The sequence below is a fragment of the Artemia franciscana genome, chromosome 5 (assembly GCF_032884065.1).
Source record: "Artemia franciscana chromosome 5, ASM3288406v1, whole genome shotgun sequence".
Classification (NCBI taxonomy): domain Eukaryota; kingdom Metazoa; phylum Arthropoda; class Branchiopoda; order Anostraca; family Artemiidae; genus Artemia; species Artemia franciscana.
In genome coordinates this window covers 35,122,636-35,147,920 of record NC_088867.1, presented here as the reverse complement: position 1 = coordinate 35,147,920, position 25,285 = coordinate 35,122,636, and the positions used below count along the sequence as shown (strand labels likewise).

At 34.8% G+C, this 25,285-nt stretch overlaps 1 protein-coding gene across 6 annotated transcripts in view; it reads left to right on the top strand.

The window, feature by feature from the left end:
* The window catches only part of LOC136027327 (titin-like), a 139,927-nt gene that overhangs the window by 93,740 nt on the left and 20,902 nt on the right, over nt 1-25,285 (top strand). For 5 of the 6 annotated variants that reach the window (XM_065704456.1, XM_065704457.1, XM_065704458.1 and 2 more), the window contains one exon: nt 20,389-20,493. In XM_065704456.1, the coding sequence (XP_065560528.1) occupies nt 20,389-20,493 (105 nt within the window). Of the gene's footprint in view, nt 1-11,507; nt 11,615-20,388; nt 20,494-25,285 lie in introns of those variants that run through there. The other variant, XM_065704461.1, reaches the window with a different exon arrangement.

The following is a 25,285-nucleotide window of genomic DNA, read 5'->3' as shown; positions in this document are numbered from 1 at the left end:
AGGGGTGAAAATACCGATGGGGGAACCCAAATTTTGCTGGTGCTGCCACCAGGTCGTATAGAGAAGTAATGTTTGGTGTGGCACCAACGAGACTTGGGCTCCCTCATCAGTTTGTTTGCCCCTCCTCTGTAATTGGTGCAATCTTCGATCTTTTAGGAGAGCATGTGTCCCTCAGACTACTCCAGGATCCAAGCCTGTCTCCCTTCAATAAGATTAATTCTTTATATGTCCTGACCTGAATCAAGTCAAAAGAGCAAATAAGGGAACATATAATAAAGTTATGTTGGTAAGAATGAAGTGAGGATTTTTGATTTTTTTTTTACCAGGAGTGGCAACTAGTAATTGTTCGGGAAATACCAGGAGTGGCAACTAGTAATTATTCGGGAAATACCAGGAGTGGCAACTAGTAATTGTTCGGGAAATAATTGTACTTTTTGTGTATCATTCGTTTGAATCATCTTTCACCGTCCTTCCGTATTTTTGGACATATGAAGGTGTATAGGCTGAGTGACGACTGCGATGCATCGCACTGTTTTATTTATGTTGAAACTTTTTGTATAAGCTTAAGTTGTTGCTTTGTCCCTGATCGAGCGAGGACCAATGCTCCACTCATGTAACGTCCATATATCCTCTTCTAATTGACGTTTATGTTCTTAAATTGATTTTTGCTCTTAATTAGTAGACGATGTCTATAGACCTTTGAAAAATGCTTGTTTAGGGGATGTTCTTTGGCCATTTCCTTTCGTTAAATGATCTTGCCACGTGCCAGATGCCAGGTTTGTCCTCTTCTCTGTTTTGGGGTAATTAATTGTTGCATCCTGCTTGGCTCAATGGTTTTCTTTCATTCTTCCCTTCTTATTGTTTAATTCGCCTGTCTCGCAGTGATGTTGTGGCGTGGCAACAGCTGTAATTCATTAAACTCGCTAGGTTTGTGCCCATGATTTGTCAAAAAAAAGAAGATTTAAGTGGACTGCTATTTATAGATCAAAACGTGCTGGACATGATAAGGTAATCGTGTCCAACTGAGTTTTTCGTTGCAATTCAGTTCGACGCCACTTGGCAAACCTATGTCACAAGATAGGGCAACACAAGGTAAAATTTCTTTTTTGACGAAAGTAAAATATATGCCAGAAAATATTTTGGGATGGGCCAGTGGAGTTTATAGGAATATAATTTTTGGGTTAATTTCTAAGCATTTTTGCAAGGGGCTACCCACTCAGAAATCAGGTACACCAGATGGTGCGTGTCAACCATGGCTGAACAGTGATGCACAAGAGGCGTTTGCAGATGTACATTAGGTGACAGGGAGTTGGCAACCCCTCGTATTTTTGTTCTCATAAAAGGCAGCGGAACTTCCCAAGACTTGCCAAGGAAGGGTTCTTTCTTATTGTCCGTGCTCCCGCTGCTTTACTCTAGATGCAATCCCTAGTTAAAATTAAAATAAATATATTTTCCCAATTTAACTTTTACACGTTTTTGTTTTTTAAAAAGGAATTCGTTTATACCCAATAATTCGGACTGTTATACACTTTAGTGCCCTATTCCTGAAATGAATATGTTCATAATAAATGCCAGTCTTGGTATGTCTAGTTCAGTCTTCAGGTATAGGCTGAGGACCGGCTCTTGGTCTTCAGCTCTTCTTACCTCCATTGTATACGAAATGACCTAGTTCTTTTTTATCCCTTGACTAATCTGAAGGTTTTCTAACCCAATTACTCATTTTTTCAAAGGTATTCTCGATAAAGTTACAGATCATATTATCGTTTCTAGTTGATATTCACAACACCTTCCTTGTCTTTACCTTTTATTTCGATCTCCTTCTAAGGCTGTATTTGGGCTTTATTCCTAGTTCTGACTTTTCTTCAATATAGGCTTATTAATCTGGTCATTGATCCTACTTATATATATTCGTCCTTGGCAAATTAATTCTATCCGAATAGTTCCTTTACATAATGCAGTTTCTGGCTAATAAGCACCTAACTTATTTGACTTCGATAAGTTTTTTTGAATGATCGATTCAGTTAAATTGAAGTTACACCTGTTGAAGCTGATATTGCCTTGCCACACCTTTGAAGATCTTCAATTTGTAATTCGCAGCTATTTTACTTGTCTTTATATATATCTCAGAAGTTGGACTGCTACCCGCAAGGTCGTATGCCATGCCTGGAGGCATGTTGATGCTTCTCAATACTTGTTTTGCTGCATTCTTTGTCAGCAGAATACAAGGACAGAGTTTTGATCGAAAGACTGACTCATATGTTTTTAGCCACTGTGATGGATTACATCAGCCATACTATTGACCATTAAAAATCAGAATACATTTCCTGCAAAAACAGGCGAGTTAGATGTACCATGATGGTACATCATTGTACCATGTATGGTACCGATGTACCATGCATGGTAAATCATTTTCCTTTCAACCTTATAACTTCAAACTACAATTGCTCACAAGTTGTTTTTCTAGGGAATATGTTACGATTTAGGACGGTCAGCCATTCAAATTTCAAGCAATGTATTTTTTTCTTTTTTTTACCGTTATGAATTACATGTGCCTTTAAAGATCATTGATCCGGCTATTTCGACTGATGACGCCGGAGAAACCTCTTTTTTATTTGTCTCTATTCACACCACCAATATCTGCTGTTATTTGCCACCGCAATTTGTAATTTTGGTACTTATCTCTTATACCAACCACACTCAAGAAGTGAAGTTAGATTAATCCTAATGAAATACACGTAAGAATTGATGAAAATAAAATACTATAGTAAAAAAATTATGGAAACTACAACAGAGAATTATGGAAACAAGGCCCCCCCCCCCCGAACGCATTATATTAAATGGTTTCTATTCTAACCAAACTAAAATGTTAAATTAAAATGTGCCTATATTATAGTGTATAGCCTATACGCTCTTTAACGCTAAGCTGATTATCACCGAGTACAAATACAGAGAAAAAACGGTTTTGTAAGACAATAACTCGACTGTGGTGGGTATAAGAGATATGTACCAATTTTATATGTATTTGCCTGGATTTTTTTTCTTAACCTTTTTTTTTTATTTTGGAATGCCATTTCTGACTCGATGGATCATTGTCATTCATCATATCTTAGGTCAGCTGGGAAATCTTTATGGTATCTTGTTAGGTCATTTAATATAGAATCACCTTCGGCTGTCCACCCTACCCTGCAGTGCTACTACAAACTCCTAGAGTTTAAAGATGGATGTTTTCTAAACAAGTTTTAAGAAAGTTTTCAAGAACAGTTAAAAAAAAAAATAATCATTTTTAAGGAAGGTTAGTCAGTGCAAAATTAATTGGAGTTTTAAAATATACGAAATAACATTAAAAAACAATATGTCCCTTATTTTACAAGATGCCGCCGTTTTCTGGAGTCTAACTACAATTATTTCAAACAAAATTTTCGACTTTCCTTCCATCTATTATGTGCTAATTTTCGATTAATTGCTTGGAAGGCCGTCAGAAGTGTTTCTCTTTTCGCTGTGTCGAATTTATTCCAGTAGATTATGCCTATTAGCAAGCAAGACCTATGTCCAACCCGATAGCAGATACTACCATAGAACGCGCCCTGCCATGAAAAAAAGCTAGGTACCTAATCGTATAAAAAATAGAGGTTATGCGGTTTAACATGCATATGCGTTATTTCAAGAGATTCGGTTTCTAATAAAAGGTGGATACTTCCTTGAGATCTTACCTTAAATGGCCCCCCTAAGCCCTTATATGACTGTTTTCTATTGGTATTTGCACGAAAGTGCTGTTTTCTCAATGAAGTAGTGATCCAGTGTTACCAGATGCGTGTTTTAAATATGTGCCGCCACAAAAGCGAAAATGCGCCGAAAGCGCCGTTTTTCTAGAGAAAATGCACCGAATGAACGATTTTCTAAAAATAATGTTTCGAAGAATGTACAGTCACCTCAAAAAGCATCTAAACGGCTCAAATACGTCCCTTGTGGGCCCATTGCTCAAAGCTTGACAAATGTTATACCACTGAGCGTTTTCCACCTTATTTGATCATTTGTTATTAATCGAATTATTTAGAGACCAATTTAACCGAGTCAACCATTGAAAAAATTATATAAAAATATTTATTGCTGATTTCAATGTGCATCTACTGATCATCTGGTACACTAAAATAAAAAAGATTTAAGTCCAAGGATTGTTTTATTTGTTAATAATTTCGCGCTGTTTTTGCTTACCATAGCAGTATTAGTTAATACGTTAGGCATCGTCTTTAATTTAAAAAAAAAAACAACAACAAATAAGTTCTATCGATTGGCCAGATTCATTTTCACTTGTTCTATTTGAACACTTAGAAGTTTCCAGATTTCTTTTTCCAAAATGTGGTGTATCATTTTTTTCTCAAACAGGAATTTTTTAGGAAGGATAACTTCCAGAGTCTTTGTGCGAAGATTTCATTTTTTGTATTTAGTCTTTGTTTCTGCGGCCGAGTAGGCTAAGTCAAGCTCCTTTTACCCCCTTCTCTTGTCTTTGTTTCAATTGAATTATTTTCGTTCGTATTTTGTTTGAATCCTTACAGGCTATAGCTTCAGGGCATTGTTATTAATGTATATATCTTTTTGATAATTAAACCCAATTAAGATTATTCCTAAAATGATTGCAAATCGAAGTTTTTCACATTAAAATTGTTTTTACAGTTTCTTGGAAGCCTTAAAAACCTTTTACAGACAACTACTAATTGCCACCAGTTAAACTCACAAAAATTTGTTTTCGAGCCTTTACATCCTTTTGTAAAGTTTAATTTGTGTAACATATCACATTTTGATCTAGCGACCCAACGTTAAGTGTTTAGTGCTAAGTGCTTAGCCAAACGAATACCGAGAATCCTCTCCAAAAGCTCTTATATTCAATATATGCATAATATTTGATTTGAAACGTGTGCTAAAATATATTAAGTAACTTGAAAACCCATGGTTTGTTGACTATGTGATCCCGCTTTAGCTTGACGTACAAAAGGCATAAATAGTCGCATTATTTGATTAAAGCAATTACTACGAGTGTAGCCTCCATAGTTGCAAAAATATATTATGTGGGGAGGAGGTAGAAGGATTTTTCCAAAAATGGGATTGTTTTAAACCATTCATAACTGCATTTTTAGGCGTGTATTTGTCAACTGTTGGTGAAATCATTTGGGACAGATCATGCGGGATGCAAGTGATTTAACATTAGTTTAGTGGTTGTGAACATAACATTGAGATAGTGTGGAAAGATACTTTCCCCTTTTCAAACAGTTCGTGGTAACGAACTGTAGTAAGGAGCGACCCGGCTCAATAGTAACAAAAACTCTAAAAAATGGAATTTTGATACCAATAGCTATATCAAAAGAATCGCATTTTAATGCTGGTTTTAAATATATAAGTTTCATCAAGTTTAGTCTTACCCATCAAAAGTTACGAGCCTGAGAAAATGTGCGTTATTTTAGAAAATAGGGGGAAACACCCCCTAAAAGTCATAGAATCTTAACGAAAATCACACCATCAGATTCAGCGTATCAGAGAACCCTATTGTAGAAGTTTCGAGCTCCTATCTACAAAAATGTGGAATTTTGCATTTTTTGCCAGAAGGCAGATCACGGATGCGTGTTTATTTGTTTTTTTTTTTTTTTTTTTTTTTTTTTTTTTTTTCCAGGGGTGATCGTATCGACCCAGTTGTCCTAGAATGTTGCAAGAGGGCTCATTCTAACGGAAATGAAAAGTTCTAGTGCCCTTTTTAAGTGACCAAAAAAATTGGAGGGCACCTAGGCCCCCTCCCACGCTAATTATTTTCCCAAAGTCAACGGATCAAAATTCTGAGATAGCCATTTTATTCAGCGTAGTCGAAAAACCTTATAACTATGTCTTTGGGGACGACTTACTCCCCCACAGTCCCCGTGGGAGGGGCAACAAGTTACAAACTTTGACCTGTGCTTACATATAGTAATGGTTATTGGGAAGTATACAGGCGTTTTCAGGAGGATTTTTTTGGTTGGGGGGAGGGGTTGAGAAGAGGGGGATATGCTGGGGGAACTTTCCATCGAGAATTTGTCATGGGAAAAGAAAACTTCCATGAAGGGAGAGCAGGATTTACTAGCATTATTTAAAAAAAAAAAAAATAAATGTGAAAAAGCTTTTTCAGCTGGAAGTAAGGAACAGCAATAAAACTTAAAACAAACAGAAATTATTACCCATATAAGGGGCTCACCTCCTTATGATACCTAGCTCTTTACGCTAAAGTATTTTTAGTAATTTCAACTATTTATTCTACGGCTTTTGTGATTCAGGGGTCATTCTTAATGAATTGGGATAAAATTTAAGCTTTAGTGTAAAGAGCGAGGTACTGACGATGGGGCGAATCCCCTCATATATGTAATAAGAAGATGAGAATACAAAAGTTCTTTACGTAAGCTAATTTATAAGTTACGTAAATCTTTTACCAATAAAAAGATTCGTAAAAAATTAAAAGTTCTAGTTGCCTTTTTAATTAATCAAAAAATCGGAGGGCAACTAGGCTTCGCCCCCGCTCTTTTTTTCTCAAAATCATTCGATCAAAATTATGAGAAAGCCATTTAGCCCCCCCCCCCCCCCAAAAAAAAAAAAAAAAAATGCAAATTTCGTTTTGATTATTCCTCTGCGGAGAACCAAAATCAAAACATGCATTGATTCAAAAACGTTCAGAAATTAAATAAAAAAAACGAGTTTTTTTAACTGAAAGTAAGGAGCGACATTAAAACTTAAAACGCACAGAAATTACTTCGTATATGAAAGAGGCTGCTTCCTCATCAACGCCCCGCTCTTTACGCTAAAGTTTTTTACTGTTTTAAAAAGAAGAATTGAGAGAAAGAGTCAAACTTTAGCGTAAAGAGCGGGGCGTTGATGAGGAAGCAGCCTCTTTCATATACGAAGTAATTTCTGTGCGTTTTAAGTTTTAATGACGCTTCTTACTTTCAGTTAAAAAAACTCGTTTTTTTTATTTAATTATTTATAAGAAGACAATATCGTACCATCCATACGATGAATAAGCAAATACAGCCATCCAAATTTTACAAAATTTAAAAAATTGTATTTTTGACATCCCTTTTTCTGAAATCATAAAGAACTTCATAATGAGGCCAAGACAATTCTGAGGCATTTTTATCTCGAGGTTGCATTAGTAAAGAACATTTGAATTATGTGGTAAATGATAAAAATTATAATATAAAAATATATTTCCCTATCCTTGCGATGAGGGACAAAGAAAAAGGTCTAATTTTTGCCAAAGAGTAAGATTACAAAATTTTGTAAATTTTGCAAAAGAAAAAGCAAAGTAAGAATTGGCGTAGCACATTGAAACAACAACAAACACATGCAATATCATTAGGCTATATTTTAATATCATTATATCTTTGGAATGATATAGGCAGATGTTTTGTGTGTTATATTTAACATAATCGCAAATATTTAATGATATATTGATTTTTATTATTATGTTTGATATCATTATATTTGAAAATTGTTGGTAATTCATTGGAAAAGAGTCAAAATCTAAAAGCTTTTTGAAACCTGAAACTTCATTATATTCAAAAATACAACATACGCTGCTAAAATACTCAATACTTTGAGTATTTTGCAACAGTCAGAAAAAAAAATTAAAAAAACAGTTTAGCGCCGGGAATTAATGAAATGACGCTAGCTAGCGTAACGGCTATATTGCGTAAACCTATGTTCTTCGTACACTTGGATATGAATTACGTTTTTAATTGACACAGCTTTTGGGGATTTGTGTTTGCGTGGGTTTAGTCACGAAACTGCTTCTGTAAGAATAGCTTGGCTTTCTTAACATGTACTACCTTCATTTCTTTACAGTTAGGGTATACTTTGTGTTCCAAAGGTAACCATGTTCAACCATAACTATTAATAGACCTAAATTAAATGCTTAAACCTCTTTCAAAGATTTAATTTGTTTTTATTTCATAGACTGAAATCAACTAAAAAGAAGCGTTCAGAGTCAATGCATTTTCGACGTAGCCTAACACCTTAAATTATGTATTCTTTTCTCAGACCACTGTCTTTCTATGACAAACAAATAAATGTTCAAATTGGGATACATCCATTTTTTTTAGAAAGTGAAGACAGATACAAAGTCTAGATATTTCGATCACATACACAGCGACCGTCATCAGTAGAAATACTCTACTGAAATGTTTCATCAGTTTCAAGGAGTGCCCAAAAATTCGAATTTCAAGGGGGGAAGAGCCTGGCATCCATGCTGGCACCATGATGGTGAACACAACGCCCCCTTGTGTTCACCATCAGAATTTTATTTTTCTTGCGATAATGTTATTATCAAAATTAGAATGTGTATATCTTCGTCGAATATTTGACAAAGGGAGAAATCTAATGTTTCAGTGATTAATTGCAATGCGTAAAAATAAACACCCTATTTACTGATTCCATTGACGCCATAATCATCCAATCGAAGAGCCGCCATCTTGGAATTGCAAATTTTACGGGTGTCGTAAATAGCAACTAGCCAGGGGCTTAGGATCTAAATCTTGTAATTTCGTACTTTAGGAATGGAAAAGTTTCAGGTTAAATGATGCAAACTTCCTTTGGATCTTGTGCCAAACGGAATAGAAAGTAGCCTGTTTCTAACCTATTTTTCTCCTTGCTTAATGTTCCCTTTTTTTATTTTTTATTTTTTTAGGAGAAACAAATTCTTAAAGCTGGCTTGTTCGTTGTTTCTGTTTCCACCACTTTCCCTAAAGGCCATCCTCCACAAAGAACAAAACTAAATAAACTAGAACATTGTTAAGATTAGATAGTCTTCTCAATAAATGGCGTATCCTATTGGTTGGCGTAATCCTTTAACGCTTTACGAGAGAAGGGCTCCTTTTAAAAAAAATATCTAGAAAAAAAACAAGGAAAAAAATATATATCTTTAAAAAAAGGTCTTTAAAAATCTAGATTTCTAAAAATGTCTTATGTGTAGCTCACTTTTGAATGTTAAAAAAAAATAACAGAAAAAGTTTGATTTCTTGAAAAATAACCAATATTTTCTTTTTGTTAATTATATAGGGCATAGATAGTACATAAATTGAAGTGTAATGTCAAAGTAACATTTAAATTACAGAGTCTAAAAATATGAACATCATCCTATTGTACATTTTTTTTTTCATGAGCATCATTACAAAAAAGCGTAAAAATGTAACTGTCAATTGTTATGTTTATATTATTAGCCTTTTTTCTTGTGACTGAGCTGACTGACTAGTGCTTTGATTTCCTGAAGAAAAAGAAAAAGGAAAGTAAAATGTCCCAATTTTAGGATTTTCTTGGTGACGGCTCCAATCGTTTCATTCTTTTTCTTCTCAGGGTGTCAAATTATGGAAAATACTTACTTTCCTTGACTTCCAAACGGCAGTGTTATGTGCTCAAGAAATTTGAGCCTAAATTGACACGGTTAAACAAAATAATTTTCGGGATTTTGGCACGCTTATTGGGGAGAGGGGCTTTGGGTCCTTGTTTTCGTATAATTTGAGGACCAACTATGTGTTTCACCATATCTTTTGCAATTTTCCCATTTCAGAAACTATTTCCCCCCCCCCTGCCAAAAATTAGTTCCAAAAATAAGTGCCAAAAATAAACTTGGTCAAATAAAATTAGAATTAAGCCAAATAATTTAAAATGATTTTTAAAAATTAGCCAAATATTTTTTTAGAAATTAGCCAAATAAAAATAAAATTAGTGCCAAAAATGAGTTCTTGATATAACTTTTTTCGAATGAAAACAGTTAATTTGTTGTAAATATTTGATGTAAATTTGTTGTAAGGAACTATCTGCTCAAAGTTTTTTAAAGCCAACAGTATGATCTATGAATATGTATTAGGAAGAATATCTTGTGCTTTGATTTTTATTTTTTGTCATTATCCATTTTAACTACTTCGCTTAGAAGGGAGCTGATATGTTAATATCACCCGTGACTGACAACGATTAATTGTAGGCTATATTTAGACAGGCTACCTCTTGGTGGGAATAGCTAGTATGTCGCCTAAATATTTACCTATAAAAGACCATTAAAGGGACGAATATACAGACAAGAATTTGAACCTTTTGGCTGTCGGAGTTTCTTATTTTCTACCTAAATAATTTTTTATTCATTTTACCCATTTTCAACTGAGTTTCTCTGTATATTTTTTCTGTGCTAAATTACTGATAGTGGTGAATTGTTATATGTCGATCAATGTAGCAACAGAAAATAGTAAATTCTAGTTGATTAGCTGCTTGGTATATTGGTAAGTACATAAGTTGGGTGAATTAAACTTCCAGGAATGAATATGGGGTCTTGTACATACCCCGGGAAGGAGTTTTCAAGGTACTAGCTTCATTATTTCCTTATTTCTATGGATTAGAACACTGGTTCTCAAACTGTGGTATGCTTACCCCTTGAGGGCACGCAAAGTTTTTTGCCGACCATAAGTCAAAGGTGGAGAACTTGTCATAGCATTGCTAATTAAACACTAAAATATACACGGGAATAATAATAATAAAAAGGAAGAATAAAATACAAAATGACATGCCAAAACAGACTCAAATGTGTACCGGTTTATTTAGTACCGGTAACTGAGAAGGGGTTCATAAAGCTGTTTTCGGGCTAAAAGGGGTACAGTGTCTAAATAAGTTTGAGAACCACTGGCATAGAAGATGGTATAGATAATAGGTTCTATACCTATCTGAATTAAGTTTGGGTTTTTAGTCAATTTTTTATCGGCTTTTGTTTTTGAAATTACAATTACTATTGTTTCATTCTAATCCATATCAAGGCTTTCCTTCCTAAATTTAAGAAATAAGATTTGCAAGAAAATTAAATATATTTCTTGAGGTTTCAATTTTATAATAACAGATAGATTGTAAAAGATCGTTGGAGGTCAGTTTCCATTGGGGGGAAGAACATAAGTATTTCAAAATACGCTCCTAGAAGATTGAGGCTATGGATCCATTCCTGAAAGATTCATTTACCTGACTCACCTACTTTCCAAGATAGAGAAAACCCATCATCTAGAATTTATCCTTAAATTATTGACCAGACATAATTGTCATTTAATCAAAACTGGAAAAAGTTAGGTCGTAAAGTGAATTAGCTTAAAGGATGATATAAGAGAATCTTTCCTGAAGGAACTCAAGGACCTTTTCCCAAGGAAATAAATTCCTGCATAAATTTAGACATGTATTCAAAAATGATTACAAAATTTGTTCTTTTAGAATTTTTTTTTGATTTGGACTAGGCGACCGAATCTCATGATTTCCGTAATTCTACTTCAAATTGATTATTTTTATATTGTTTAGGCATAGAGCCCCTTCCCAACAAACTTACCGCCCCTTCCCCTGAAATACGTTTTCATTGTGACTGTACTGAGAGCGTAATTCTGATTGGTTTGTCCCTAGTTCTATTACGAGAGGAGAAGGTCGTTCCTATAGTTCAGGGGTCTCTTTAGAAATGTCTCCTACAAATCCTCTTCAGAGTAGATTTCTCCTTGGAATTTTTGCCAAGATCTCCTAGACCCGGCCAGTTTCCCACGTATATGTAACTTAGATGGTGGAAAATCTTGGGATATTTTGAAAAACATTGGTAATATATGTTTGTAGTACTAGAAGTGCATTTGTATACATGTTACATTCTACAGACGTCCATAAAAGTTGAATTGAAATCGCTTTAATGAAGATAATGTTCTAAATAATATTAACACCATTACACGCTGTTTTGATCGTTATTGGGGTTGATTTTTTTAGGGAGTGGTCTTTCAGACCAAGGATCCTCCCTTGCTCAGATGCAGTACTAAAGAACCCTTACTGCTACTATATTAGGGAGTTTACTACATTAGTATATTACTATTGTTATATATAGGTTTGATGTATTATTATTGAATAATATTACATTAATAAATTATATATCATAATAATATTATTATTAATTAATATAGTGGGATATTGTTTAATATATTATTAGTGGAGTCGATAATTTTAAGGGTAAAATTCTAGATGAGGGGCTTTAGTACTATACTAACAAGTATAGCACTTTACTATAGATAGATAGATAGATTTATTCACACGAAAAGCCCAATTGGGCCAGGGTGACATACACAAAACAAGTGAAAAAAATACAACAACAAACATAGACTAAAAAGACATTAAACTAATTATTTAAGAAAACATCACGATACCTCATACCTATCCGGACGAACTTTCCAATATTATTTAGAGTTAAGTAACACCTACTTCTCAAAATTTCCGAAATCCAATCTCTCCCCCCAACCTCCCTACAAAATATTTCCAAGCGCAAATCCCTCAACTCATTACAATCCCCTAAAAAATGTTGCAAAGACTCCATCTCTCCACACATAGGGCAACTGTAAGGACCATCCTTCAATCTATTTCTCCCTAAATATTTCCTACGTTCTCCAAGAGGCATAAAACTTCCCCTTACATACATTACCCATACTGTACTATACTGTACTAATAAGTATTAATTAGTATATTACTATTAGGGATTTTACCATATTAGTGGGGGGCATAAGTGTATATATCTCTAAACTTAAGAATTGTATAGAAAATAAGAAAATATGGGAGTATATAATTTATTTTACGTAGAAAATCCCTGCCGCATGGACCTCCAAAGAGGAATATTAAAACTGACGTTTCCGGTTACATGAACCATGTTGTTTTTGATCATGCTCTGCTAAATTCTGTGTATGACACTGTCTTTCTATTCATCCTTCTTGCCTTTCCCTATTTTCTCCCTTTCATCTATGCTATTAAACCGATTAAAAGGAATGGACAGAAGGGTTTTTATTTAGAAAGGGTTTAAAATATTCTAAACAGACGAATCTTTCGAAAATATGGAAAATATTTTTACATGTGTCTTGCTTAGAACAAGTTGGCTTCCCTCCCTTCTATCGATTTTTTTTTCTTTCTATTAACAACAAAAACACCTAGCATTGAATTCGGAACCCCTGTTCAGATTAAAAGTCGCTTGCCTCACCTACTGAGTTATCTGGGGGTACGCTTTTGGCATGTTTATGCATACTAACAAGGGTTTTCCTATAAAAGGAATTTCTTTAGAGTTCAGATATCTATCAGTTCAATGAGTTTAGAAAAATATACAGTTTAGAAAAATTACGGGAAAGACGTACACTGCAAATGTACAAATATCACCGATGCATCAAAATGAACGCTACCCCCCCCCCCACCCCACATTACTTTGAGTTATAAAACTGCAAAAACATCTGCAATTCAATATTAGCTCTTTGTCTGTAAATTAGATATTTAAAAAAAAACAAGTTTTTTTTAACTGAAAATAAGGAGTAACATTAAAACTTAAAACGTACAGAAATTAGTACGTATATAAGGGGGTTCGCCCCCTAGTCAATACCTCGGTCTTTACGCTAAAGTTCGAATTGTGTTCCAATTCCTTAAGAATGATCTCTGAATCATAAAGGCCGTTTAGTTAGAATAAATAGCTCTTTTGAAATAACTAAAATACATTAGCGTAAAGAGCCAGGTATTAACTAGGGATGTGAACCCCCTTATATACGTAATAATTTCTGTTCGTTATAAGTTTTTAGTGTTTCTATTTTCTTTCAGTTGAAAAAAACTTGTTTTTTTTTTATCTAACATCTGATCAGTTTTTTTAAATAATCCTGGGAAATCCGGCGCCCCTTCGTAGAAACGTTCCTCCCCCATAAAAACTTCCTCCATGGAAATATCCTCCCACGTAAGCCCCTCCTCCCGACATCTCCCCACCGGAAAAATCCCCTGAAAATGTCTGTATATTTTCCAATACCCAATACTAAACAATGGGCAAAGTTCATAAATTGCAGCCCTTCCACCGGGACTCTGGGGGATTTAAGTCATCTTCAAAGACATAGTTTTTATATTTATCGACTATGCAAAATTTGGTCGGGTGACTTTGGGGAAAAATGAGCGTGGAACGGAGCCTAGTTGCCCTCCAGTTTTTTGGTGATTTAAAAAGGGCACTAGACTTCTAATTTTCGTTTGAATAAGCCCTCTCGCGATATTTTAGGTTCAATTGGTCGATACGATCACCCTTGGGAAATAAATATAAATAAATAAATGAACACGCATCCGTGATCTTTTTTCTGGCAAAAAACACAAAATTCCTCATTTTTGTATATAGGAGCTTGAAACCTCTACAGTAGGGTTCTCTGATATGTTGAATCTAATGTTGTGATTCTCATTAAGATTCTATGACTTTTAGGGGTTGTTTCCCCCTTTTTTGTAAATAAGGCGAATTTTTTCAAGCTCGTAACTTTCGCTGGGTAAGACTAAACTTGATGAAACCTGTATATTTGAAATCAGCATAAAATCCGATTCTTTTGATGTATCTATTGGTATCAACATCCCGTTATTTTAAGTTTCGGTTACTATTGAGGCGGGTCGTTCCTTTTACAGTTCGTTACCACGAAATGTTTGATACTACTACTTACAACCCACTGCAGCCCCAAGCCACCTGAAACTAACACAGCTGCAATGAAAATATTTCAAAATTTGATTGATCGAATTTTCAGCTTTTCAGAAGTTTTTGGTTTATTTATGTAACATAGATTTTTTTTTAGAGAACTGATAAGCTTCTAGCATTAAGAATGGTTTTTAAGTTTTGTTGGTGCGAGTGCACCTAGAACTGTTCCTTCTGTTTGCAAGTGAAATGTCTGCGTAGTTGGATAGCCTTCTACGGATTATCTTGTATTTGGCATACAATGTGTTTTATCATATCTTATAAACCATCCTTGAGAGCAAAGGTTGTTACATTTGCCCGTTCTGGTCAAACGCGAGTAAAGAACGGCCTTTGTCGCCTTTTTTCTTTTAAGTGGACCCACACTTAAGGCTTTTTACTACCGTCATACAACAATAAAACCCATTTTGAAAACCAAGAAGTGCAGGTCTCATTTAGTATTACTTTTTTGTTTGCTGTGGCCTTTTTTTTTATGTATCGCTGCAATGTCTTGTCAGTATTTATATCAGTCGTGCATTGTTGATGATATACGTAACTATTAGTTAATTTCATTTCCCCGACATACCAAGCATTGGTATATCCAGGATCGCCCCCCCCCCACATACCCGTGTCAAGCGAAGATACAATCATCACACATCCACCTAAAAGACACCCAAATTGGGTCTGAAGGAGAACCTTATTTGGACCTGTATTTTGGTTCTTGGCCATTCCCTGCCAAGTAAGTTCAGCTCTACGTGCCTCTACTTGGGTGTAATTAATGAGTGCCTGCAAGAGCCAGGCGATCACATACTTGAACACAATCACGTGATGTTATGCAGCGGGGATCTGAAGCAAGTATTTCACCAGGGTGTTTTTACAATCAGATTCAGCAGTTTTTGGGAAGCTCCCAAGAGAGCATACTTTTTTTATGCCTGAAGGCAAGCGAGTATTTCCCATTATAGAAATTGCATACAGTCGCTAGGGTTCTCTAAGAGGTAACGGATTTCGTGTCTGATTTTGTAAATTTGCTTTTCTTTGTCTCATGGCGGGGATCGAGTTTAAACTCTCAGGGAAGTCTGTTTTGGTGTGGGGAGGGAGGGGGCTAAAGGGACTTGGGATTTTGAATTAGAGAAAGTGGTGTAAAAGAATTCTCTAATCCTCACAAAAAGAGTATGTACTTCGGCTTTTTTATTTTGTCATGGGTCGTTCGACGTAGTGTCACTAATTCACGAAAATTTATTTTTCAAAATCTAGGGGGTGGATATCTTTTTTAAAACTTTTATTTTCATCTAAAATATCAAAAAAGTGTATTTTTGCTGACAACGCAAAAAAAAGTGTTTTCGCAACTTATTATAGTAGGCATTTGTACGGAGGAAGGGTTTTAAGCCGCTTAATGTATGTAATTATTTGTATTTATAATTATTTTTGTAAAGACTGAAAAATTCCTTCGCCTCGCCAAGATTAGTGTTAAAAAAAGCTGAATATCTTGGCATTCCATTCTTCCATCTGGTAAAAACATGGAGATTTATGAGATACGAGGGAAAGGTGTGAAGACAGCAAAAACACTTAAGAAGTTGAAGGATTGATTATGATTCCATTCCAAACCCTCTTCCTTTGAAGTTTATCCGGCTTCTCAGATTCTTCCAACTTTTGGACTAAAAGAGACTAAAGCAAACTGAGTGGAAATTTTACCGAACCATTTCTCTTGGAAAGGACTTTTTCCTTGCAAACAGACGTCTTGTGGGTAGCACCTAGTGTTCTTAGCATTCCAAGGATAAATAAGTTCATATAAAACGTGTCAACATACAAAAAAGATTCCTATTATTGGTGTAAACTATTATCAAATACACCTCCAAGAAAAACTGAAAAGAAATGATATATGTTATTATACATATATTACATATATTATATTTAATATTATAAACGTATATTATATATTACATATATATATTACCTCCAAGGAATAATATGTATTCTAATATATAATATAAAATTTATTGGCCTTCCACCAGTGGCGTCAATTCATGAACATTGGTGTCAATCCACGGAAATTCACGGGCCCCCTACTTGATATTTTGTTTTCTCTTTACTTTGGACGGAAATATAGCTTAAGCCGATAATTTCTGGGAAGCTTACTTTTTTTCAAGCTTTCGAATTCAAATAATTCTGTTAACATTAATAAAAGTCGATATGACAACAAGTTGCGCTAAAGCAGGATAAATACTTCAAAAACCGCCCAGTTGGATACTATTCATGCCAATTCATATTACCGATTCCAAAAAGAGTATGACAAAGAAAAGAAGAAAAAGTATAATAAAAAAAAGAACCTACAAAAATAGAAATGAATATATCAGAAAATACAAACAAACAATCTTTCGAACCTTTAAGATTACTAAACTCATTTTTGCTAGGCTCTAAATTTCAGCTTTGAATCAAATTTAGTTCAGACTGTAAACTTCAACTTAAAACGTTAAGGCCAAAGCCCCCTTATCACAATGATATTAAGATTATTGGACACCCCAAATTATTTAGAAAAACCACTAAGGAACTGATTTTTGCTGAATATGAGTTTTGATTGATTTATTGCGGGGGGTTTTGTTGATATGATGTTCCTGGAGGAAAAGTGCAATTTATGATATTCTTTTGTATTTATTGTTTAGTATGATTGTATTAGTGGTGTCGGTTGCCAAGTGTTCTTCTTGTTTCAAGGATTCTGTTTTCTCTACCTTCCCCACGGACAAGCTTTTCTTTTTAGGGGAAGTAGCAATGATTTTTTAATTATGTGATTTGTCAATAAATCCTTCCCTCTCTTTCTTAAGCTAAGGGACTACCCGCTCTTCTCCATTTGGTATACATCTTACCACTTCAGGGCTCTTTCGACCCGCTCACCATGCTTAACATGTACAAGGTGTACACGATTTTAGAGTAGTTTACCCCTCGGCTCTGGCACTTTTAAAATGAATTTAAGTAAAAAGTACGGCATTTAGTTTCTTTTTGTCAGGTATTCGTGTATGATAAAGCATTAAGTCTTATTACATTAATTTGACAATATATTCACCTAATGTATAAAAATACACCATCATCAATATGCTCATCGCCATTTTCAGATTTCATGCTTAGTTACTTCTCAAATTTATATAATTTAATTTCTGTAAGATATGACAATGTGTGTGATGAATTGCTATAAGAGATGACCGCCTACTTGAAAAAAAATTGTCTTAAATTTTGCCATGAAACGTGAATGGTAAAACGTCCGGCAACACTGTTTGGCTCCTGTTCAAGACATTTTGTAATTAAATGATCCAAACTGTGCCAAGAAAGTCATTCATTATTGTATCATTCTCCAAGACAAGCTTGTAAATTGTTTTATTCATTTCAGCTGTTTCTAGCTATTTCAACTGTTTCTTTTCCGGTTATTTTTTTTTTGTTTTAGTATTTGAGGCACTTTCATTTTAACTCGGTCTGTTATACTCTTGTTTTCTTATCGGAATCGCTATACTTCAGCGACTTAGACGGGCTATTTAAGATATATTCATGACGAAACAATACAATACATTATACTATTTCCCCAAAGGCTCTTTGGCCTGTAAAGAGGGGGAATACAAATGAGTTGTTTTCTTTCTTTATTTGTTTTCCTCAATTCACTGACTTGTATTTTTGTTGCATAATTTTTTTAAATTTGTGAGCCATTTTTGTATCTTTTCCGAATTTTCAATTACAATTTTACCAGTATATAAACTTCTAATGACAGTGTGATAATATAACGGCAAATTTTTCCCCTCTTGTATACTCTCCCTTGTATAAATAAAACTGATGATTGGATTTAGTAAAAAGTATAAAAACAAGTATTATTGTACAAGGCTTGATTATGTGTCGGTAAGAACACTAACACTGGCCTTTGGCTGCGATAACTTGGGTTCGAATATTAGATAAGATAAATTTTTTGTGTCATCCAAAGACTTTTTGGTCACAGATACGACTAAAAGTCGAAAATAATGAATATAATAATATTTCTTGACCATTTTCAAAATGGACTATGAAGTAAAGATTTTTTTTTTTTCCTCAAGCATTTATGAATAAAACGAAAATGATTGATACAATGTGATTGAACTTGGCATAACTTGATATTTTCAACTCGTTTTCATCGACTCATCGTCTTTTTTCATTAATGAATTTATAACTTAGATCAACTTGAAATAATTTTCGAGACAAGAACAATCTATGCAACTACATCTCGTGTGTGTTATTATGAGCTATACATAAAGGTTCAAGCAAAGTGGCGAGAGCGGGGGAATTTTTATTCCTGGTTAATTTCTTCTGATACCCCACGGGCTTGGGATGTGTGTACCCCTTGTGCCATTACTTCTCTTGTCTTAATAGTCAAACATGGGTCAAATGTGTACTTAAGTCAATTCAGCTAAACTCTTAAATTATGTCTAATCCCACAAACAAATTTTTGTAAGTGATAGCTAGGTTGAATATGTTGGATATGCAAGGGGATGTATATTACTTCTTGTTGGTGTAAACGGGCACCTACTGGGAAGGGTCATCCCTCCTCCCCAGGACACCCAAAATATATAAATTTATTCGTGCTTGACAAAAATGTAAATTTTTATCTGGAATTTTGCAAGCCTTTGTAGCTCCCTCCCTTCTCCCTCTATGAACAAATTCCGCGGATTTGTCTATCGGTATTGATTGCATTTTAAGTGGGGAGTCTGCTTTAAGTTAAGCAACCGTTTTGAGCATGCACGAAAAATTCTTTGAAGTGGATGTGTATTATATTTGCCTTTTAGCAAAACAGCGCATAATGGAATAAATTTATGGAAGATAGAAAAATCATGAGAATTCTGGGGGAAGAGCACATAGCGACTATCTACAAATGGGCACACGTCTGGCTCAGTATACGTGATATGACTCAGAACGTAGATCCCATGGACTTGTTAGAATGCTTAATAATCAAGTCAATCAAGTTTTTTTTTCAATCTTTTAATGATTTCTTTTTCGTTCAATCTGTCAATGATTTCTTTTTCTAGGCATTTTTCTCAGCTTCCTATGTGAAAGAAGCTATCAGAAAGCGGGCTAATTGAATCTCTAAATTAATTTATTTTGTAAAGAATACAAATAATATAAGATTGCATTGAAAACAAATCAAATCAAGAAGTGTGTAATTTTAGACAAAGAACTAAGCGTACTCCCGAAATTCTTCAATCATTTTTTTTGACATTAGTCTATGACTGATTCACATTTCTATAATTGATGAGTCTTGGGCAATCAAGAAGAACACCTTATCTCTTATTTATTCTGATATACATCAGAACCGATAGCTAATATCCTGATTTTAACCAAGGGGGATTTTTCTTATTTTCGAATGCATACCTGTGATGCAGACTGAGCGTTACTAGCCAAAATGTTTTGGGGGGTGAGGGCTTTTACCTACTGGCTGGTCGTTTTTCCGACCGTTTTTATCTAACAATTAGCATACTGTATACGTGACGCCCCTGGATGCAGCCCTACTTTCGAACATTCCGTGCTGAATTCAAAGATTTTAGAGTCTATAGTCCTTAAACGTATGTGAGCTGGTGGCAGACGCATAAATGTTCGCTTTGTCAGGGAGCTGGATAATATAACGAAATTATGTTAGAATCTACTTGTATAATTGGTTACAATCCGTAACTTATCTCTGAAAACAATAACGTGACTTATACGACGGATACCTGAAGCCAGCCCGCAGTCAGTAGATTTCCGATGCAAAAAAAAAAGGTTGCCACTGCTTCCTGTTTTTATGCTTTTCGTTCGACAGGCTCTGCTGCCAGTCTTTAAAATGATCCACCTATTTTGAAATTTCATTAACAAAATTGCGAAAAGTAAATTCTTTATTTTTTTATTTTTTTTAGAAAACTGAAGGTGAATCGGGTGAAGGAACAACTACACCAGCTGCAGCCGGTGAAACTGAACCCAAAGAAGAAGCAGTACCAGCACAAGAAGAAAAGGCAGAAGAGGCAAGTCTTTATTATTGGTTAAACTGCTATATGAGCATATAGGGTGTGTTTAATCAGGACCAGAAGAAGATTTAGACATATTGCTATAACGACTGTAACGGACCCACGCTTGCCTAAGGAATCTACCTGTGACTTCGATTTAGACCCTATAATCAGAGCTGTCAAGAGAGGGGTTAAATCCCTGGAGCCCAAGCCCTAACCATTAATTTGTTTTTGATTTAATTTGCAATTGCAACTTTTTGTTTAATTTCAGGCTTCCTTTTTTTACCATTGAATAGAAAATCAAGGTCGTTCTTCAGTCAAACCCTACCTGACAGCATTTTCGCTATAGTTCTCAACGCGAAAAAATAATTGCAATGAGAGTTTGTTCAATGTTGCGTGCATTTCTTTGCTTCCAATACCAATTGCTACTACTTTTACCTGCCTCATTTATTTATAAAATCAAATTGACAACATCTGTATTAAGGTTCAAGACTTTGTATTCAAATTTGTATTCTATCATATTCAAAGGATACTTTACCTATGACATTCATCTAAAAACATGGCTCTTATGATTAATCTTATTTTACGAGTGTAGAAATATCACGAGCTCCAGATATTTTCAAAATACGCTCCCCCTGAAAACCTACTTGTTTTTTTCAACATTGGTTTAACATTTGTTAGCTTTGTTTAAGGAATAGGAATCCAGAAATAGTCCTGAAAACTAGTAAAATCTCTTTGGTAGTATGAGTTGGTGAAATTATTACACTTCACAATGTTATAAATTGTTCATGCTTCAAGAGGCCACTTTGCCCTCCTGCAACCCTTCTTCTCAATGGACTATGATTCTAATAATGATAATGATTAATAATGATAATAATGATGATACAATGATTGATAAATAATATTAAATATTAATGATAAAATGATAATAACGATAAATAATGACAAATAATGATAATAATGATAAATAATGATTCTAGTAACCGTAAGACTTTACGCGGTCGTTAAACTTTTTTTTTCTATGTTTAAGGGCTTACAGACGATAAGATTAGTTGAAACAACTCAGACAGACAGAATAGGCCTTGTACCATTCACAAATGTGAGGAGAGGAGGGGGTGTGTGGAATTTGGCTGCTATCCTAGATATCTCAAGTTTGCTTCTATAACCCATTATATTTTGACTTTTTGGCACGGCTTTGAAGTTCTATCCCTGTCCCCCGCGCTCCACAACAAATCCTGCTTACATGTCTGATATTTCACCTCTGAAGTCTCTATAATTTTTACATTTATTCCTAAATTTTCCATGTAATTAACCCATCTTCTGTCTTTAATCGGAAGACACTCCCCCAAGAGCTAAATGTATTTCTGGTTCAGCAACTCTATTGGCAGCCATAATGTAAGCAAAAATAGTGGAGCTTGATATAGACGGTTCAATTGTCCAAAATCAAAGAAAATTTTCTAGAAAATAAGTAGGAGCTGTTACCACGGATGTATCCACCTAGGGGGGGGGGGGTCGAACTAGGATATATAATTTTTTAGAAATAACATCTAGAAAATTCGCACACGTCATCAACGGATATTGTAGAGTTGATAACCGTAATACGTATTATCTGTGCTTTTTTTGCAAGGAACGTGTTTCTATTTAGAAGATCAAATTAATATCAGTTGCCATGATGAATAATCTACTAGGTACTAACTTCAATCACCCAATTCCTTTGAAACCTTGACTGGGTTATTCGCCACAATGGTATTTTGTATAACTTTAACGTTTGCCACCAAAAATGAGATCTAGCGATTGCTTTTAGCCTATTTACCCCCTTTGTTTGCTCCTATTGATGCATCCCCTTCCCCTGTCACTTTTGATGGATTTCTCGTCCATGCCGCCTAAAAGGATCGCCCAGATTGGCCTCTTGAATCATTGAGTAAATGCCTGAGGCTTATTGTTTCGTCAGCACACTACGGGGAATCCATAATATCTGTGTCTGGAATTTGTCTAACTTGTATGGAATTCATTATCTTTGGTTCACCTACTAAGATGAAGTGTCTGATGGTTATAATAAGAGTAATATTCTTTTGTGCATACACATTTCTTGTAATCAAAAAAGCCTTGGTTGTTATGAAAATGTACGAAAACGGGCACAACTGAATATATCGGTCTGATGGCTTCGGCAGACAACACTATTCTTGTTACGCTAATCGTAGTTGTGTTTCGGGCCGAGTCATGTTCAACACATGCTTTAGCGCGTTGTTCTTGGTTTCATCTAGCTTGTGTTTCGCGTAGGAAGTGAGCTCAAAGTCTAAATATGAAGCTGAAATGATAACATGCGTGTCGTTTGCGAAAAAAAAAAACTATCTGCCTTATATGTCACTTACAAAAAAGGTATTGGATTGATTTATTGAAATTGGCCCTACATTAGTTACCCTCTGACCCTTAAACCGACTATTGGTGCTTTCGTTTATTATGAATAAAATAAACGTTTGTATATATATTTATGTAATGTACAAACTACAAGATTTTGAGAAATAATAACATTTAAGTTAATAATAATGTAATAATAAATAATAAAATAGCCAAATCCAATTCAACCAAAACGACACTATTTGTGTCTTTGGGTGCTAAAACTTTTGGATAACGGAAAATATCTTACTAACTTAAATTAATGAATTGGAAATTCAAAAACCTTATAAATATTCAAATTATGTGAGAGCTGAAATGTAAGGAAGTTTTTTTTTTAGGAATGTAAGGAACTTTCTTTATGGTGATTTCTGATATCTATGGGAGGGAATGATTTGGTGAATATTGGAGCAGCATGCGCGTATAATCATGGGAGTCATTTTACAAATTGTATTGCAAAAAGTGTGTAAGTTATCCTCTTCACCAATATTCAAACAAGTTGTTAAAGGAATACATAAGCTAACTGACTACTAAAGGGAATAGTTAACTTTTATCCAGGCTTACAATCCCTCCGGGAGGGTGGTGTCTTCTGCTCTGGGTTTCCCAAAATCTCCTAATCTTCCTTCTTTGAAAATTTGTTTTCCTTATTACTCGTCTGGTGTTTTACCGTTGCGACGAATTATTCTCTGCCATATAATCCAAGACCCTATAGACATAATTATCCGTATGCTGCCACTTCAGTGAAACAGATACTCACAAAATATATCATATAAACGTTTAAAAGGTATTTGATGTAATTAAAGGTTGTTCTTGTCCGAAATAATTTTGGTAATTCAAATCATTTTCTTTTGCTATAAACCAAAACCGATGTGCTTGTAACTCCACCCTGTTCAACCCAGCCCATTTAACTCGGCCATTGTCCATCTTGACCCCCCTCCAAATCTACCTCATGCAACTCAACCACGTTCATCTAGACCCTCGTTCAACTCAACTGAGCTCCATGGGAACCACTAAGACTGTACCCGAAGAGATGGCTCTGCGTATGCCAACCCTTCCAGAATATTAAAAACTACTACAAAACGGGCGCTTAGTAGTTGATTAATGCCTAAAAAGAACTAGAAAAATACCTTTTCATTGTTGCCCCCTCCCCTCCTCTTCAATCAAAATCTCAGACATAGACATGCGTTTTTGAAGGTTAAATGTTTCATTTATTAGTCTTTTATAAGTGTATTTAGTCTTGTCCATTTATTTTTATGTTAGTCGTTATTGTCAGAAATTGGGAATCTAATAAAAACTCACATAAATATATTTCCCTAAGTGAGGTAATTCCCATGCTCACTTCTTTTTAACTTCTTTACTAATATCTCTGAAACTCATTTTAATGATGTGGTCCCCCCTTCAAATCTACCCCATGCAACTTAACCACGTTCTTCTTGACTCTCGTTAAACTCAACTCCGTGTCACTCAAAACCCATTAAAACCCATCCGGTTCGACTAAAGCCCAATACAACCAGTTTTTGGTAAAATATATTTAAGCACTTATTTGCAGAAATCTATGGCTGGTCTTCGTATTGCTTAAGTAGCGTTGATCAGAAGCTCCAAATTTGCTTCTCGCTTCGTTCGCAGTTTTCATCTTATATTGTAATGCCCTGAACTTAAGGTCACATCTCAGTTTTAATAATTTTTGGGTTGAAGTGTTTTATGCATTAAACACAAAACACAAATTTTACAGGTTGTTTGAGTCAAAGGGGGGTTGAATTGAAGGGGGTGAGTTAAACGGAGATTGAGTTGCATGAGATTGGATTAAATTTTGGTTTGAGTCAAACGGGTTTAGATTGCACGGTTGAGATGAACAAGGGTTGAGCCACACGGGAACCACCGAGATTGTACCAGAAGAGAAGGTTCTGCAAATGCCAGCCCTTTCAAAATTGTAAAAGCTATTGCAAAACGGGTACTTCTTAGCTTTTTAGTATCGAAAAGACCTAGAAGTAAAGTTTCCTTAGTTGCCCCTCGTCCATCTTTTTTAGTCCCCCCCCCTCTTGAATCAAAATCTCGGACATAGACATTGGTTTTTGAAGGCTAAATATTTAATTTATTTGATGTGTTTAGTCTTTTCCGTTTATTTTTATGTTAATCGTTATTATCAATAATTGGGAATCTAATAAAAACTCATAGAAACATATTTTCCAAGTGAGTTAATTCCCGTGTCCACTTTTTTTTAATTACTTTACTAATATCTCTGAAACTCATTTTTAATGAAGTGACTTCTTGCAGGTGTGAATCTAAACTCAAACTGGCTTTGGATTCGCTCGATAACGCTCTAAGTTGCAGTGGGGTCTAAAACAAAAAAGCGGTTTATTGTAAACTCACTCAAACAAGCTTAAATTAAACCTGGTATTCAATAAACGGAACTGTT